Genomic DNA, 19,253 nt, shown 5'->3' with positions numbered 1-19,253 from the left:
AATTTAAAATGAATAAAACATCTTTTTTGCTTTTTAAAGATATCAACTTTATTTTTTTATCCAAGTCCATCTGAAAATGTGATTTATTTAAGATAATTGTAATAGGATTAAAGGGGGATAAACACAGCCTTCGCATTCGGTTCCAACTTCCAACTTCCAACCTCCCGAATTTGGACTCGAACAGTTCCCGGCATCCGCTTCGAGGCCTCAACCGACCCTATTTCCCGCTCTGCCGAAATCAACGGTTCCTCTCTTCTCGTCTCCAACCTCCTCCTCCGACCTATTCTCTCGATCGAGAAAGAAAAAAAATCGATTGAAGGAATTCCTCAAAGGACACAAAGCTCTAGTTTCGTGGATTAATTATAATTAATATCCTCTCCTTGCCCGCTTTTATTCAAAAAAATTCTCTTTAGTATCTTCCGGAAGGAAGCATTTTGATCGTTTCCGCTAGATCTGTACATGAGCCAGCTTCGCGCCGATGTCGAAGAAGCATTGCGGGAAATCTCGGTAATCCCTACCAGATGGGCAATATATGTACCGGGCCAAGTCGCGCCTCCTCTAGGAAAGGATTCTTCCAGTCTATCTCCGACACCCTCCGACGAAGCTCCCCTTTGCCCGAACCCGAATCCGAATCCGAATCCGAATCCGCCGCCCCACCTCCAAATGCTGGATCCTCCCGCCGCAACCCTGATCCGGCTCCCTTTCCTGTTGAGACCAAGCCTCCGATGCCCGTCAAGATTGAAGAATTGGAGGAAACCAAACCATGTACCGAACAACCGGTGTCACCAAAGCCGCCAAACAAGCCGGCCCATATGAAGAAAATGTCGAGCGCCGGCCTTCAAGTGGACTCTGTTCTGCGGCGCGAAACCGAGAATCTAAAGGATATCTACATCTTGGGAAAGACGCTTGGGCAGGGCCAGTTCGGTACTACCTACCTTTGCGTGGACAAGGTGACCAGAAATGAGTATGCTTGCAAGTCCATTGCAAAGAGGAAGCTACTCACAGATGAGGATGTCGAGGATGTGAGGAGAGAAATCCAAATAATGCATCATTTGTCCGGTCACCCGAATATTATCTCGATTAAAGGAGCTTATGAAGATGCTGTAGCCGTTCATGTCGTCATGGAACTGTGCACCGGTGGCGAGTTGTTCGATAGGATCACTCAGAGGGGACATTACACAGAAAGAAAGGCGGCAGACCTTGCTAGAGTTATCGTGAGTGTGGTCGAAGCTTGTCATTCTTTAGGAGTCATGCATCGAGATCTCAAGCCAGAGAATTTTCTGTTTGTCGACCAGATGGAAGAGGCCCCTCTCAAGACTATCGATTTTGGACTGTCAGTATTCTTCAGACCAGGTATTCTTTTGGTTTTACTTTTCTCAGTTTTGAGATAAATCCTTGAAATTTTTGTTGTAAATGCAGTTTGTCAATTCTTATTTCTTGGTGCACTCCTGCTTCTTCTTTCCAAGTAAACACAGACAAATGATTGGGAGTGATTCCTGGTTAGACATAATAATGGAATGCAGTTCTGTCTAACAATGATCATATATTTCTCTAGAGAAGTTATGGTATTTTCATTACTCTTAATGAGTTATGTATACATAAAAATCTAGATAAAATGTTTGGAGAGGCGATAGACTTACTGCTATTGTGCTGATAGAAACTTGCATGAACTTTGTTAACAGTAAACATTTTGCACTTTCGTCTTGCAAATCCTCTTAGGATCAACCAATGGAAAGACATTTTTTTACATCGCTACCTATTCAGGCAAACAGACAAGAGAGGCTAATTTGTTTCAGTTCCTTTCAGTTCAGTGAAATAAAAAAAAAATCCTTAAATTCACTGCCACTGTGAAACTAGTTGACTATCGTTATTCTTCATTGATATGTGAGCACATGAACATATTTAATTCCTAAATGATTTGTGCTTCTATTTCAGGTGAAACATTCACTACTGTGGTTGGAAGCCCTTATTATGTTGCTCCAGAAGTTTTGCTAAAGCATTATGGACCAGAGTCAGATGTTTGGAGTGCTGGTGTAATTGTTTACATCTTACTTTGTGGAGTTCCTCCATTCTGGGCAGGTTTTCTGTTTCCTTGACTGCTTCTGACTTAGTAATGATAATCCCTTAGTGTTTATCTTGAATTTTATCTTATTCGTATAACTAACATCTACATTATCTAATTCTGCACAAAATCTCAGAAACCGAGCAAGGGATATTTCAGCAGGTCTTACATGGTACACTAGATCTTGAGACGGATCCATGGCCTAGCATCTCAGAAAGTGCCAAAGATCTAGTCAGGGGAATGCTTGTTAGGGAACCCAGAAAGAGGTTGACTGCCCATGAAGTTCTATGTGAGTTCTCTATCTGAAATTTTCCTTTCACCAATCACACAATATTTTGTCAGTACCAATTGTTGGATAATATGTTAAAATAGCGTGTACCGTTATGCACTGATGGATAATGATTGTAGCTGAAAATGCATCAGTGATAAAGGTACATGAGGAAAATTACAAATTCCAAGAGTTTTAAATTGCTAATAGTTGTTGGCAAGTCACCTGCTAATGGGTGGTCTACTTAGCAAAAGTTTACATAACCTTATCGATTATGGTTTGATGTATGACAAAATTTTATCACACTCGTACGTTCTTGCAGGCCATCCATGGCTTCAGAATGGGGGAATGACTCCTGATAAGCCTCTTGATTCTGCTGTTTTGTCTCGTCTCAAACAATTCTCTGCAATGAATAAACTGAAAAAGATGGCACTAAGAGTAAGTTCTTGAAACTCATATGCAAGTTTTGACATGAACCTTGATGAGAACTGATTTTTACATATTTTTTTCTCGAGAAGCCACTAATGGATTAATATGTTTACTTGTTCTGGATAATTGCTTCACATAGAGCCGTAGACCACTGAGCTGACATTCTTTGCCTTCATTCTTAAATAGAAAAGACCATATTTGTTGTTAAATTCTCCTCTGCTGTCCCCTTTCCCCTGTTTGATTTCTTACACGTTGCTGAAAAATTGTTGCTCTCAAACTTAAACTGGACTTGTATATTCTGTAGGTTATTGCTGAGAACCTTTCCGACGAAGAAATTGCTGGCCTCAAGGAGATGTTTAAGATGATAGACACAGACAATAGTGGCCAAATTACATTTGAAGAACTCAAGGCCGGTCTGGAAAGAGTGGGTGCTAGTCTCCAAGAGTCTGAAATCTATGCATTGATGCAGGCAGTAAGTTTCCCATTTTGAGAAATAGAGTAAGATCCTCTATTTTGTTTTAGCTAATTCATCTGTATTCATCGCATTAAGGCTCTATAACACACCACAGGTCTTTGATTTCAAGCTTCAAATAGTCCAACTAATAAATGCACTAAAAGGAATGATGTAGTTTTAATATTTGAACCTATGTAAACTGTATGCCTGTTTACCTGTCTCGACATTTCATTATCTTATTTGTAACCATGCTCTTTTACTTGAAACTGCAGGCCGACATTGACAATAGTGGCACTATAGATTATGGAGAGTTTGTAGCTGCCACTTTGCATTTGAACAAGACAGAGAGAGAAGACCACATTGTTGCTGCATTCTCATACTTTGATAAAGATGGCAGTGGTTATATAACAGTGGATGAGCTTCAACAAGCCTGTGATGAGTTCGGTGTAGAAGATATCCTACTCGAAGATATAATACGTGAAGTGGATCAGGATAATGTAAGAAGATATTTAGATTCTAATTATTGAAGATAGTCTGATAATAATTTTCAGAGGTCATAAGACCAATAATTCTTGTATTTTGTGAATTTTTTGTAGGACGGCCGCATAGACTACAATGAGTTTGTTGCAATGATGCAAAATAGTAATGCAGGTTTTGGTAAGAAAGGTCTGCAGAGCAGCTTCAACCTTGGTTTCAGGATGCTCTGAACCTTAATTGATCATATAGGAGTAAAGCTTTTCTTTGTTTTCTTTTTTCTTGAGCAATGTATAGGTTTTGTATGAAGAGAAAGTAGTACAAATTGTAAAGATTTCTTTCTTCTTCTTCTCACTTTTAGAAATTATAAGTCTGTTCAGTGCTTTCTTGTTGCATATGATCTGAAAGGCCTTTATTTTCCTTGTCTAGTTTAACATACAAGTACATGAATTTTTTTTCATGAAGGTAAATTGTATGACTTGAAAAGTTACTATTCTTGTATTCTTCAAAATATTATGTTTATCCTGAAAAATACCATATATCTCTATAAATTACCAATATTTACCAAAACTGTAGTTATAAAGATATTAAATATTATATATATATATATATATATATATTATAAAAAAATTCCAACTCCTATTTTATCATTAATCATACCCGGGGTATTTTCTTAAATTAAAGGGCAAATACAAGGTGCGAAATGGGAAACGACCATTAGGCTTAATTGCTTAAATTAGAAGCGGGACGTGGCTGCTCGATCCCGAATCACGAGACGCTCCTCGAGATTCGCATCCGGCGGAGCAGTCTTTTGCCGAGCCGTCTCCCGCTCCCCTCCCTCTCTCTCTTTCTTAGGGTGATTGCTGCGTTCTTCTTTGGTAAGCCTTCAAAAGTTTTCTAAGTTCTTGACGCTGCGCTCTCGATTCCCTCAAGAACCCTAGTTATATTTACTCTATAGTTTTTATTGTTTCCTACTTCTTGATTATATGAAAAAGGTGCGATCTTTCGGCTGGTCGGCTCTTTAAGACGAGCCTCCTTGAATCGTTCGTCCTACAGCTGCTGACGGGATAGCACCTCCGCAATGGTGAGTTAGGGCATTAGGTTTCTTTTCCGTTTTTAAGGTCTTTCTTTATATTATCGACTAATTTTTTTCCCCCATTTCTCTCCTGCTCTTCTTTCTCTCTTGGTGAATTTGGATCAAGTCGTCGGATATAAGGAGATGGTTTATGAAGCAACATGACAAAGGAAATGCGACTGTATCGAACCCTGCGAAGAAACCCGCTTTGGCGATCCCTGAGAAACCCTCTACGCCCGTGGCAGATAAGCCGGTAAATGCTGCTTTCTTGGTCCTCTTTTCCTCTTCAAGATTCATCTTTTACTGTGTATTAATGTCCGAAAATAAGCAAATTTCCTCGTGTTTGACGGAAACACGGGAATTGTTCTGTTGTGCATTTTCATGTGCAGTTGAGCTAGTTTTGTTTTCTTTTGATAATTGAGATGGCAAACCATCTAAGGTTGGATCTTCAAGAAGTATACTTGCTCTTTTCAGTTTCAGAAAGACCAAATTCTTAGTTTTCTCTCAATAAAACAACCATCTGTGGGATGTAACTTGTAGTTTGTGTGCATGTTGAATGAGTAGGAGATAAATTAGGTGATCCTATATGATGTCGGATGCATAGCTTGCCAAACATAAAAGTTACATTATGGCAACTTGCAATGCAATGATGTTCTACTCGGAATCCAAGATAATTTTGACAAAAGATTATTTGTATCATCTTAATGCAAGAAATCATTCAGTCTTTCTTAATTTGGGAAATCCTAGGAGCTAGGAGGTCAAAATTCTTCAGGAAGAAGGAAAACAAGCAAATATTTTGCATCTTCTACTACAGTAGGACAGACATCCAAAGATGAAAAGGCGACCGCGAAAACCACTGCAAAAAGGAAAACCCAAAAGAATAATGAGGAGTCTGAGGACGAGATTAAACCCTCACCAGCAAAGAAGCTTCATAAGAATGAAGATGATGACTTTGTGTCACCTTCTGAGAAGAGGAAGTCAGCTGAGTCTAAACCTACCAGGAAGTCAAAGGGTGCCTCAAGTGCACAAATTACTAAACTGTCCGCTGATATGGATGACGATGATGGAGATCAGCTTGATGATAAAAATGCTGTAACTCCTGTGAAAGGTGCTGGAAGGGGCAGAGGTGGAAGAGGATCAGGAGCAGCTGCTGGAGGAAGAGGGAGAGGGAGAGGTGGTTTCATGAATTTTGGTGAAAGGAAGGATCCACCGCACAAAGGGGAGAAGGTATTTATTCTACAGGTTGGCATATTTGATTTCATAAGACTTGTTGGTCTGATTTTTTTTTTCTTTTTCCTTTTTCTTCTTTTTTGGTTATGTTCATAGGAAGTCCCGGAGGGTGCTCCTGAGTGTTTAGCTGGTCTGACATTTGTCATAAGTGGCACACTTGATAGGTACTAATTGAAGAGTTTATGGAGTAGCTATTTAGGTTGTGAAGCCACAGAATCTGGATTAGTCCTTTGAGATTACATGCTATTAAGTCATATTGACCTTCACTATGGTTTCAGCTTGGAACGGGAGGAGGCAGAGGATTTAATTAAACGTCATGGTGGTCGAGTTACTGGGTCTGTTAGCAAAAAGACGGTAATGTCTTGTTATTGCTGTTCACGTTCTACTGTTGAATATTCTTGGTTTTTACTGTGATTGTTGGTTTGCAGAGTTTTCTTTTAGTTGATGAAGATATTGGTGGTAGAAAATCTTCAAAAGCCAGAGAGCTGAGGTATCTCTTGTTAACAAATTAACAATTGAAATATGTCTCAGTTTTTTCTGGTACTTTATTCCTTTTAGTTTATCATTGTAGTATCCCCTTTTTGACTGAGGATGGATTATTTGATATGATCCGAAAATCAAAGCCTGCAAAAGTACCAGCAGATGAAGATCATAAAAAGAATGACTCAGAAAAGTTAAAGAAACCACAGATAAAGAGCAGTCCTAATAAAGTTGATAAGAGAGGTAAGCTGAAATTTTCTTGAAGCATGAATTTTTTGTTTCCTCTACCTTTCTATCTTTAGGAGAAAAAAAATCACCGTCATTTATCTTTGTATATAATCATGAAGTGCTTAACCTTTCTTGATTCTCATATTGCATCGACTCCTTGCATTTGTTTCCGCCATTAACTAGAGGTGATCTTCGGGTGGGTCGGGCCGGGCTAAAATATACCAGCCCATTAGCCTGTGAGATATCGAGCTTGGGTCGGGCTGGGCATATCAAAATATTTTAGCAATATTACTAATGGGCCAAGCGAAAAGGGTCAAGCTTATCAAACATTTTTAATATCTTTCATAGGGAAATACTTATATATTAGTTCTCCATATGCCAAACTTTTGATGTGGAACTAAATAATTATAGGAAGCGAACGGATATAGCAGGTCGGGCTATAGGCAGGTAAGAAAAGGCCTAACTTGTCCAGCCCATTGCCATTCCGGCCTCAGGCCAGGCCGGGCCTAAATTGGGTTTAGGATGAGCTTAGCTTGGTTACAGTCGGGTGGGTTCGGACCGAGCCTGGATGGGACGGGTACCATCAACACACGTCTTTTGATTGTTCACTTGCTTCTCTTGATTTTAGTCAGGTTGTCTTTGTATAAGTTATACATTTTTGTCAAGTTATACACCCTGTTCCATTTACAGTAGAAATATCTTTCTTCTTGTTCACAGCATGCCATTAATTGCTGGTGTGTCAATAACTCAATATTTTATCCTTTTAGTCATTTCCAGGTATCAAGGATAGAATTTCCTTGGTCCCTAATACCTGGTATTTCAGACTGCATTTTCTTTCCCAATTTTGCTAGTTAATTCAGTCAACCTGATCTTCTCCTTTATTTATTTTTAGGGGAACTTCTCTATTTAGGCACCTTGTTTCCATAGGGAGAGCTTTGCTGTCACTCTCAATATGTTGCAGTAGGCTCTTGAAGAAAAAGGAAAGAAGGCAGAGCGCCCTTTTTTTAGTTGACTATACTTGTAGGTGCTTCTAGAAATTTAACAATAGAAAGCCTGGAACGAAGTCCCCTATTAGGATTTTGCTGCTTTAGTACCACTGCATGTATCTTGTTGTATTATCTGCTTAAGTTGTATATCACTCACACCATGCCTTAATGCAGTAGGCTCTTGAAGAAAAAGGAAAGAAGGCAGAGCGCCCTTTTTATAGTTGACTACAATTGTAGATGGCTTCTAGAAATTTAACAATAGAAAGCCTGGAATGAAGTCCCCTATTAGGATTTTGCTGCTTTAGTACCACTGCATGTATCTTGTTGTATTATCTGCGTAAGTTGTATGCCTTAATGTTATTTTGGTCTCCTTCAGATGATCAAATTAGTTCTGTTGGAAGAAAAGATGCTGCAAGAAGTGCTAAAGCAAGCATCTCTCCTGATAAGCGGAAAGCCCAAGCTGACAACCGCAGTTCACTGACATGGACGGAGAAATACCGTCCAAAGGTTCCAAATGACATAATTGGCAACCAGTCACTTGTATGTAATTACACTTTAGCTGTAATTGCTTTGTAAGATTTATTTTAATTTCAGTTAGCTGTCATTCATAGGTTAAGCAGCTTCATGATTGGTTAACAAACTGGAATGAACAATTTCTTCATGCTGGCCAAAAAGGGAAGGGGAAAAAGCTAGCTGACAGTGGATCTAAGAAAGCTCTCCTTATAAGTGGCTCGCCTGGGATTGGTAAAAGCACTGCAGCAAAGTTGGTCTCTCAGATGCTTGGATTCCAAGCTATTGAGGTGCTTTCAACTCATTTATAAGACTGTCCTGCAATTAGAAGATCTGTAGGCAACTTTACTAAATGTTGGTTCTTTATGATATGTTACTCTCATTTATTCGGATTCCTAATCACTATGTAAAGGTTAATGCAAGCGATAGCCGTGGAAAGGCAGATGCCAAAATTGGTAAAGGGATTGGTGGAAGCATGTCAAATTCTATCAAAGAACTTGTCAGCAATGAGTCCCTGAGTTACAGCAATGATCGGTTGGTTTTACATGATATTGCCTAATTATCTAGTAAAACAGAATACTGTTTCTTGTTTTGATACCATTAATACTTTAGGTCGAAGCATGCAAAATCTGTATTAATCATGGATGAGGTTGATGGAATGTCAGCTGGAGATAGAGGTGGAGTGGCCGATCTTATTGCTAGCATAAAAATATCCAAGATTCCTATCATTTGTATTTGTAATGATCGGTACAGTCAGAAGCTCAAGAGTCTTATTAACTACTGCACGCTGCTCAACTTTAGGAAGCCTACTAAGCAACAGGTTGCCTTCTTTCTTACAATGATCTCTTTATGATTCTACCTTTATGTAATGGAGCCTGTCTGCTATTTTATTGCATTATTTTATCTGTTCTTATGACAAACATTTTGATCGTAACTTGATATGCTTTATGCTTTAGATATCTCCAATATTAGAGCTAGAAGGAATTCCTTGGTGTTAGCAGTTTGTATTCTTAATTCTTGATCTCATCTGATAGACTTTATTGGATAATGGAAGTACTAGTACTAGTCCATTTTTTATGAACTTCCAGTGTCAACTGCTGCAACCTGAGCTGATCTCTTCTTTCTATGATGATAGATGGCAAAAAGGTTGATGCAAATTGCAACTGCTGAAGGTCTTCAAGTTAATGAGGTACTTTTGTAGTCAACTAACTATTTATTTTGTTAGTAGTTATTTAAATGATTAAATCATGTGGTATGTAGATAAGCTTTTAATTTGAGGTTGTTTAAGTGGTGTTCTTAGCGTATCACTTGGTATGTCAGTAAGGCTTGCCCCTTGCATCGAAGAGGTTATAGTCCTCTCTTTAATGTGGTGTGCATGTTTGCTGTTATGCACTAACCAACTAAATTTGGCGTCACCATTACATACTAAAAAGAGGGGGAAAAGCCTTTATACCGGTTGGACGATAGTGAAAGAAAAGAGCTAATTGAACGAAATCTACAAAATTGTTTTGCTCATCTATTTATCAATTTTTTTGGTTTAAGAGAGTGATTGATGCTGCCTCTTCTCTTCCCTGCAGATCGCACTTGAAGAACTTGCAAATAGAGTAAATGGGGATATGCGGATGGCACTAAATCAGTTGCAGTATATGAGCCTCTCGCAGTCAGTAATCAAATATGACGATATAAGAGAGCGTCTTCTTAGTAGCGCAAAAGATGAAGATATTTCACCCTTTGCAGCTGTTGACAAGTATTTTTTATTTCTTTCATTCTTTTGCATATTCTATAGCCAAATTAGATACTTGGATGAACTTATTATAGATGTTGCTTTCTTGATAATTTTCTGTCTTCTTGATTATAGTTCAAGGTTTTTTCAAGTCACTTGGTCCCAATGATTGAAATGTAACAAGCAAGAACAACTAGTCTATTTTATATTGAGAGATCTATTTCATGAAAGCTTATTATACACTCCCTAGCTGCTTTTCTTCTATTTGGTTGTTTTCTTAGAATCAGTTGTATCTGCTAATCTCTTACTTTGTAGAACTTCAAGTATGCTAGTATAACTTATTTTTAGCAGTGCTAATTATCTCACTTTATATGCAGCAAATTGCTTCACATATAACTTATTTTTAGCAGTGTTAATTATATCACTTTATATGCAGAAAATTGCTTCACATGAAGCTAACCATTCTCAAAATGGTTAGACAATGGTACTAAACAATTGGTAGGATTTGCTTCATGGATTTCTTGTGTTACCTTTTCGTGGGACCACCATATTGTAACTTGGTATTACTTTGTCAGAATGGTTTATTTTTTGCTAACTCTGGAATCAATCATCAAAATAGTTCTATAATTCAAAGTTGCTCAGAATGCAAGAAAATTAAAAAGCAACAACAGGAAGAAGTGTCCTGTTACCATTAATTAGGAGTAGCATGTGATGGACTATAAAGAGTTTAGCATCCAATCTTGTTTATTTTGATTGAAGCACGGGATTTCAAAGGAAGAAAGGCATCCAGTCTTGTTTTTATGGTCCTTATCTTTAAAAGGAAATAAAATGAACTCGTATTGGTTGAGTTAGTTTTGACAAGTTTCATGAGCTGCATGGTGACCTTTTAATCAGTTTGACAAATGATTTTGGGAATGTGGGACGGATGTTTGCACAGGCAGCTGGTTCTTCAGTTATGAATATTTTGAGACATCCGATTCTGGGTGAATGATGACGCAGGAAGTTTATCCAACTCTACAATCAAATTGATGAGCCAATGGTGTGCTAATATTTGTTGACTAGTTTTTCACTTCTGATTTTCTCCTACACTTAGTTATAATAGCATTTTATTGTTTTCATGTTTATGTAGTTGTTTATTAAAAGAAGCAAGTAAAATGTACCTGAGAGAGCATAAAACCTAATATTTGAGTATGTGACACATAATAAAACGTATACTAGCGAATTCTTCTATAACTGTTAAGACTTTCTTAAAAAAAGTAGGAAATGTGAACTCTTCCTTGCTCTAAACTTGCTGTCTTTCTGATTGAAGATGGTTCTTAATACTACTCTATTGTTCTGGTTTGACTCCCTATGATACTTATTTTACCTGCCATTTAAACTAGCTGTTTGAGAAATGCATATACAGATTCAGCAGTTGTTTGTCATTACAACATATCGATATATCAATCATATCAAGAATTTAAACTTCCTTCAATTTACAGATAATTTAATTTCATTGTAGGCTTTTCGGTTTCGATGGTGGGAGGTTGCGAATGGATGAGAGGATTGATTTGAGCATGAGTGATCCTGATTTAGTCCCTCTTATCATTCAGGTTAGCATTCTATATGATAATCTTTTACTCCAATAATTCAATAATATCTCATATTTGTATAAAGCGTCAGATTCACATGCTATCCTCCTAACATGTGTAATCTTGTAACCTGAATTCTCTTTTTTTATTCCTTGACAAAGGACAGTAGGACACATTAGTTTATGGTTTCTCTTACTTGATGTGCATCACATGATGCCACCTTTTTCCTTTTATGCGTCATGTTGGACCATATGGTTGTATGTTACTTAAGGCCCTATTTGCTTTGAGATTAAGGGAAAATTTAGAATAGCTATTTTAGATTCTTACTCACAAAATTGTACTTCTAATCTAGAGTAGAGTATTCTAATCTTTTGTTGTAATTTAGAATAGTGATGTAATAATTATTTTTGATGTGACATAAAGTTGAGATAAAGACATAAAATATAAATAAGAAGTTAATTGACTAAAATACCTTTGATTTGACATAAATTTAAATTTTTTTCATTTCTTGTAGATATGCAATGGATACTTATAGGTATGCATTACATACTTGTAAATATGCAATGCATACTTAAAATAAGAAATGAGATAGGTGGTTGGTAGGAGAGAGGAGATAGGTGAAAAAATCTAGAGTAGGGATAATTTGATGTTTGTTTTCTAATCTAGAGTATTATTCCCTAATCTAAGATATGGAAAAAGATAATCCTGAAACAACCAGGGGCTAAATATTGGAAAATGGTGTGTGTATGTGTGCATGTGCACGTGCGGGGGAGTTATGCTAGAAACCTGCAGCGTTGATTCCTTAATGAGACCATAAGATAGGTGACTGTTGTACTTAAATCAGCATTCGCACCTGTGGAAGAGAAAGGAGAGGAAAGAATACACAATTAGGATTAGAATTTTACTTAAAAAATGTGATACAGTTATAATTTTGCAAAGGAACTACTTTTGAATTCCATCTCTACTCTGGCACCACCATCTATATTGAGACTTACTCTTTGCTGGTTAAGGAATACAATCACAGTTGTGATAACTATTTTACCTTTTCAATCCAAGACAATTGAAGTTCTCTTCTTTCAGAATAAACTCAAGGTGGATTAAGGTTCAGGGATAGAACAGTAATGTACAGGGAATTACTGGCATTTTGCTGCTACCTATATCTACACTCTTTAGTTTGAGATTAAATGGCAATTGAATCTTTGGCATATTCATTCAAACGTGCACTGCAGTTGCCTTTAGGACCCTCTGAATGAATAGTTATTTGCAGCGAGGGAAAACCATAACAATGGCACCTTATTCAGAAAATAATGCTGTACTTTTCTATAGTTGACCTCTGATATGTTCCAGGAAAATTATATTAATTATCGACCGAGTGCTATTGGGAAGGATGATAATGGAATCAAAAGAATGAATTTTCTTGCCCAGACAGCTGAGAGTATAGCAAATGGGGATATCGTTAATGTACAAATCAGACGATATCGACAGTGGCAGCTATCTCAAGCTTCATCATTTGCATCATCTATAATACCGTATGTGAATCCACTAACATAAGCGGTGCTTTCTTTTATCATCTTATTGAGGTATAATCTCATGTTTCTTGACAATCTCAATTATATATTCGTCTTTTATCAGGGCTGCTTTGATGCATGGGCACAGGGAGACTCTTGAGCCGGTATTTCTCTAGTTTTAGATTCATTCCATGCATCTTTTTGGTTGCCGAAAACTGTTGATACCCTGTAATTTAGCAAGGGTTCTCCTGTGATTTCTGTTGTTATCGTTTCGTCCTTTTGAATTAGAATCACCTTGTTACTTCTCCAATATTGCATTCAAATTCTAGTCATATGCTAGCATGATGTAGCCCATGTACACTTCTTCCCTTGTTTCCTGGTCATTATACTGTATTTTAATGTCGGCATGATTCTGCCTAACATGTGATCTAGTGGTGTTGATCAAAATCTTTAGCATCCCATAATTGTTGAATGGAGACATGATCACAACTGTTTATTGCATGTAAATCTTACATTATATGCGATTAACAGAATTTTAACAATCTATTTAAAGCACCAGATAAAACTAGGCATGTTTATATGATGTGGTATGTCACTCTTCCAGTTCACAAACAGAAGAATTTCTATGTATATGTAATATATTTGTCCATTTGCATACTAATTTTAGTTGTGCTCCTAGTTGCATTTTTATGAGTTTATCAGATGGTTAACATCTGAAGTGCTGATGTTGTCTATGATGATAAGGTACAGACTGCAGACTGTTGTCTCAACTCTCAAGTTGAAAATATTAGTCTGCCAACCTGGCGCACCATTACATCAGCTAGTTGTCAGTTTATCATATGATTTTTCTTTCGTTTATTATAAGTTTCAATAGCTAGCCTTGTTTTGTCTGATTGGTTGGGCTTAGAGATTGGCAACTAGAAAAGTATGTCTGTTTTGTACTGATGGTCTTCTGAACTAATAGTTGCAACTAGGGGAGAAAACGGGTCGGGTTAACTCCAAACCACCAACTATTCGAATTGAATTAGGGAAAAAAAAATTCTTACCCGACCTGGATATGTATTTAGGTATGGGTAGAATTTTTTAAAAGAATCCAGATTCAGATTTAGATACAGGTAGGTTTTTAAAAAAATTCGGATACGAATACAGGTCGGGTATAATTTTCTAGATACATATGGGGATATCGTGTATTCAATTACTCGCATATATTTTAAATAATTTCTAATTTTTAGTTTGCTTATTTAAATAGTGAATATTTATATTGTTATTAATGGTGTGTTCTATATTGTTTATAGAGATTGATTTTGCTAATTTTGTATGCATTTAACATGCAAGAAATTAGTTTTTTTGAACTCAGTATTTTTTATTGATTGTCTAAAAGAAAGATTATAATTCGTTTAAAATTCGATCCGTTTCCATTTAAGATTCGATCCATATCTATTTATTATCTATATTTGTTTAATTACGATATAGTTTTAAATTTTGCTATCCGAAAATTATCTATATCCATTTAGTTATGATATAGTTTTAAATTTTGTTATTCGTCCAATATCTTAATCCGAATCCATATTTGGATGTGAGTTGAGAGTCCAATCCATACGGATCCATTTTCACCCACAATTGTAACCCGTTGCTGACTCTATTTTGGTTTACGAGGCCTAAAAGGAGCTTCACATTATATATTGTTGAAAGTTCAAGAATTATGTCTTTGACCGCTTATTGAAACATAGATTCTATATGCAGGTTCTGTTTACTCAAAAATGTTCCTGACATTTTTTTTCATTTTTCTTATGTTTATGCATTTTTTTGAAATGATAGTCATATCAATTCGTCTGAGCTCACAATTCTTGCATAATATATTTAACAAGTTGGCATGGATCTGTTAGAACTCAAAGACTCTTGATTGTGCAGGGAGAGCGTAACTTCAATAGATTTGGTGGATGGTTGGGAAAGAACTCAACAGCGGGAAAAAATTTGAGGCTTTTGGAGGATGTTCATGCCCATATTCTTGCTTCCTCCGAAGCTAAAATGGACAGGTGGAATTTTTAGATTTTCTCACTAGGCCTTATTTTAAGGAAAAAAATTTTTTTGCTATTTTATTTGGGACTTACTTTGTAGATCAGACCCAGATGTTTTTTCTTTTTCATCATCATAATTGTATATGTGGTTCCTAGCCTTATTAAAGTTGATTATGTAGGGAGATGTTGCGGGTGGATTACTTCACTCTTCTATTGAGGCAATTAACTGACCCTCTGCGGAGTATGTCTAAGGTATTACTACTACTCAAAACTTAGCAAGGATGATTGCTTCTGCTGTGTGTAGTATATCACTGGCATGGCATAATGATGCAACCAAGGTATTGAAAAGCGGAAAAGGCGGTCGCCATGGTGGGGCGGCGCACCAGCCACCCCGCCAATCCACCTGGCACTCGCGCAAGGCGGTCTACCGCCTTGGCAGACCGCTAGAGCACTAAAAGGCGCTAGGCGGCCCACGTGGCCCAATAAGGCGGGCTAGTGGTTTGGCCCGCCTAATCGACTTATCGGTTAGGATGATAGAAACGGGTTGAATTATCCACTTAAAACAACTAGCCCATTATATATAAAAACTCTCCTCTCTCTCGCTAACAATAAAGCTTAAATATCTTACCCCTTTTCGATCGTCCTCTTCGGATCTCCCTTCCACAACCGGCGGCAGTGAGCAATGAGGCAGCTTGCGGCGACAGCAACGAAACAGACGGTGATCAGCGGCAGAGGTATGATCACTGTCCTCTTTACCTCTCTCTTTATCTCACAATCTCACTCTCTCACTCTCCCTCTCGCTCTCTCACTCCCTCTCTCGCAATCTCTCTCTCAATCTCTCACACAATCCGAAGGGTTTTTTATTTTCAAATTTCAGTTATGTCTTAAACTCTTAATCAGTTAATCTATTGACTATTAGTTCTTAATTGAAGTAAATCAGTAATTATCTGCTAATCTATTGAATTGTTTTAATCTGTTAATCACTTAGTTTGTTAATTTGTTAATCAATAATCACTTAATATGTTGAATGTTGATTAATGATTGCTAATCTATTATTCTTCTGATTGTTAATTATTTTACTTAATTTTATATATATTATGTATTATATAATTTTATTTTTTTATTATTATTTTTATATTAAAAATGCTAGCCTGCCTTTTGCCTAGGCGCTAGGCGGTGGGGTGATCGCCCACCACCCGTGGCCGCCTTTCAAAACATTGGATGCAACATTGTATCCCATGGTCTCAACCCACCATATGTGATCTAGGGTTGCATCGCATGCCACTGCATACCATCTCATACAAACATAGGCTGAATATGACACAAGTCTGCATGTGCCATTGTTTGATCCAACTGATAAGGTGTTTAATGTCATAAATGAGTATTCATTAAGTTTCCTTTCCCATGTTTAAAAAAAATTAAAAAACAGGATGCTGCCGTGGCGAAAGTTGTGGAGTTTATGGATGCTTATTCTTTAAGTCAAGAGGACTTTGACACAATTGTTGAGCTATCTAAGTTCCAGGTTTGACCATCTCTTTTGGAGTATACTCTTTCCTTATGCTGACTTTAACGTTCACATGTATGCATAAAAGTATGTAAGATGAGCTTGTTGTGATCTGAAATCCTAATGTGGGCCTCCTAGCTTAAAATTTTTAGAGTTAATATTTACTACAAGTAGAACCTTCCTGACCATGGGAAATTATTGAGTTGTCTTTGGACTCATGATATTATTCAAGAAATATCCTAGAAGTACTTGAATAATTGATTAATTTCCATGCCTTTAATTGTATTTTTAAAATAGAATGTACAGGAATTATCAGATTTGTATCCATGAAGTATTCAGTGTAAATCCACTATAGATACACCTAGAGGATTGAAGTATCAGTCCTTTTCTTCATGTCAACAATTCTTCCTGATAATCAGAAGGTTCTCTGATCCGGTTCATTGGATTAAGGCCTTCTCCTAAGTAGTAAAAGGCTGAGCTGGGACAGAATGAGCAAACCAGGTTATGTTGATTTGGATTTACAAATGCATGTAGAACCAATTAACAGAATCCACCAAAGAAGGAATTGCAACTAGTAAAGGAATAACACACACCAACTATCTACTCTTTACACCCTGTTTGGAATTCCCAAATTGGTGGAGTTCAATTGATTTGGAATTACAGTTTTTCAAATTCGTTGTTTGGAACCATTAAATAATGATATTTCAATTGATTTCAGTGGATTTGGATGGATTTAGTATAGATGTAGTGAAATCCGATGATCTGAGGTCACATTTGGATGGAATTCATTTGCCCTTTAAGTTTTCCAAATCTCAAGACAACCCTTATTTGATTACATTCTTATTGAAAACCATGGGTTAAATAGGAAAAAAGAATATAATGAAATAGATTCCTACCTCGTCCCAAACAACATGAGTAGACAGATATCATTTCAATTCCATTATTTTCCAAACAGAAGAATTATTTCAAAATGAAAGCAATTGAATTCCATCTAGGGTGATGCTATTGCAATATAGGACTGTTGCAACTTAGGATTATTCTTTTTTCCCTTGAACAGACTTCAGGTACAAAATAAAGATCTTTTACCTACTGATTGACTATGAAATTGATAAGGTTTAATTGGTTTCTTTTTGGACTGTTCATCAAAGGCTCTGAGTTAAGGATAAGAGATTCTATTGAAATATGGTGAAAAATTCTAAACCTGATGTTAGATTCTATATATTCCTTGAGGTTCTACCAGGGTCTCAATTTCTACGGAATGGCACTGCATATGTGTTTGCTGTTTCGTGCCGCCAGCATATGCTTAACCTGCATAAGAACCACATATTGACTTATTGGAACCTAAGCGTATTATCATTCTAAAAATAACTATTAGTAGACATAAACAATGACTAGTTCTTGTATGTAGAGAAATATCTATCTTCCATATTTCTCTTTGGTCTTCTATTTGTTTTGATAAAACTAGGTCATCCTGTGGAATGGATATATGCACCCTTTCTTTTCATATTTATTTTGTGACTTTTGTTTCTTGGAATAAAGTAATGCTATTTTTTAGGGGCACCCAAATCCACTGGATGGTATCCAACCTGCTGTTAAAGCTGCATTGACCAAGGCATATAAGCAAGGCAGTAGCTCTCGTGTTATCCGGGCGGCAGACTTGATCACTCTTCCGGGCATTAAGAAGGCTCCAAAAAAACGGATAGCAGCAATATTAGAGCCAGTGGAGAATGATTTACCAAGGGAAAATGGAGAGGCATTGGTGGAAAGTGAAGAAGAAAATTTGTCAGATGCTGAAGATAATGGTAATTCCTTTTCTTTTGCTGCCCATCTATTACTAGACGTTATGAGACTCTTAGATGGTGAACAAGAATAAGTCATTACGAGTCCCTTATAGTTCTTTTTCCTGCATTTCACAAAATTCTTGTGATTTAATTCGGCTATTGATGTTCTTACACCTGAACATTGTTTACGTAGCCATATATTCTGCCATCCTGGCAGTGTGCATGGTATGTGTTTATAAGCTACAAGCCAGATCTCATCTTTGTTTGACTATTTTCAGATGGAACCATAACTGCTGGGGAATCAATGCCACAGCTTGATCTTCAAAGTGATAAATCCAAAGGTTGAGTTTTACATACTCTTATTTTCTTTAGTTCTTCCCGGAAATCATATAAATTCAAAGTTTATGTATCATTTGTTTGGCCTACTCCATATAGTTGATAAGCATTCATCTGCACCAGGAATTCAAGTGCAGCTTGATTTAAAAAGCAATGGGAGCTCGAAAGCGAAGAAGACCCCCGCAAGCAAATCGAGAGGCTCTGAATCTGCTGAGAAGGTGAGTCGAAGTTCAGGAGGTGGAAAGAGAAAAAGGTAACTGCGGAGATGAAACGTAATAGACATATCTTATGTATCAACAGCCAAACTCACAGGTTTTTTGTGTATAGTTCTTGTGAGAATCATTTGGCTGACAATTTGTCTAGTTCTTTTCCCTTGTTATGCTTGCATTGTTTTATGTAAACAGCTCAACCCTGACCAGTGAAAGATTCTTTTCATCCATAAATTTGTCATGTGGTTATGCATCCCGCATTTTCTATATACAGAGGAGAATTTCTATTCAAATTTTGAGGATCGCCAGGTAAATGCATGGTGACTTGAGCCAAATTACTAGTTGTACAGATTCTAACATGGATTCGAACTCAATGTGGTGAAACAGCTGTCTGTTTATATTCTATA

General features: G+C 37.0%; 2 protein-coding genes across 2 annotated transcripts; both read left to right on the top strand.

Moving 5' to 3' along the window:
- The first annotated feature begins 427 nt into the window (after positions 1-427).
- LOC140786418 (calcium-dependent protein kinase 27-like) lies at positions 428-4,082 on the top strand. The gene is made up of 7 exons (XM_073134833.1): positions 428-1,353; positions 1,936-2,079; positions 2,199-2,351; positions 2,653-2,768; positions 3,064-3,231; positions 3,486-3,710; positions 3,810-4,082. Exons 1-7 carry the CDS (start codon positions 522-524, stop codon positions 3,918-3,920), a joined length of 1,749 nt encoding a protein of 582 aa, XP_072990934.1. The 5' UTR covers positions 428-521; the 3' UTR covers positions 3,921-4,082.
- A 310-nt stretch (positions 4,083-4,392) lies between these two features.
- LOC140786417 (replication factor C subunit 1) lies at positions 4,393-19,080 on the top strand. Its single transcript, XM_073134832.1, has 23 exons — positions 4,393-4,565; positions 4,683-4,771; positions 4,890-5,015; positions 5,510-5,989; positions 6,089-6,156; positions 6,271-6,346; positions 6,421-6,482; positions 6,564-6,715; positions 8,063-8,226; positions 8,298-8,486; positions 8,609-8,730; positions 8,809-9,016; positions 9,332-9,385; positions 9,774-9,943; positions 11,421-11,511; positions 12,838-13,019; positions 13,123-13,162; positions 14,910-15,034; positions 15,196-15,268; positions 16,446-16,538; positions 18,076-18,322; positions 18,580-18,642; positions 18,761-19,080. The coding sequence occupies exons 2-23, from the start codon at positions 4,769-4,771 to the stop codon at positions 18,892-18,894; spliced, it is 2,922 nt and encodes a 973-aa protein (XP_072990933.1). The 5' UTR covers positions 4,393-4,565; positions 4,683-4,768; the 3' UTR covers positions 18,895-19,080.
- The last annotated feature ends 173 nt before the right edge of the window (positions 19,081-19,253 follow it).

This window comes from Typha latifolia, chromosome 4 (assembly GCF_019914945.1).
Source record: "Typha latifolia isolate L0001 chromosome 4, TyphaL0001v2, whole genome shotgun sequence".
NCBI classification, from domain to species: Eukaryota; Viridiplantae; Streptophyta; class Magnoliopsida; order Poales; family Typhaceae; genus Typha; species Typha latifolia.
Note: the sequence above shows the minus strand (reverse complement) of the source record. Positions and strands in the feature narration are given on the sequence as shown.

Coding starts and splice junctions, on each gene's coding strand:
- LOC140786418 (XM_073134833.1), top strand. CDS start 522: ATGGGCAATATATGTACCGGGCCAAGTCGCGCCTCCTCTAGGAAAGGA. Junction 2,080..2,198: donor AGTTCCTCCATTCTGGGCAG/GTTTTCTGTTTC, acceptor ACAAAATCTCAG/AAACCGAGCAAGGGATATTT. Junction 2,352..2,652: donor GACTGCCCATGAAGTTCTAT/GTGAGTTCTCTA, acceptor ACGTTCTTGCAG/GCCATCCATGGCTTCAGAAT.
- LOC140786417 (XM_073134832.1), top strand. Junction 6,347..6,420: donor GGTCTGTTAGCAAAAAGACG/GTAATGTCTTGT, acceptor GTTGGTTTGCAG/AGTTTTCTTTTAGTTGATGA. Junction 8,227..8,297: donor TAATTGGCAACCAGTCACTT/GTATGTAATTAC, acceptor TGTCATTCATAG/GTTAAGCAGCTTCATGATTG.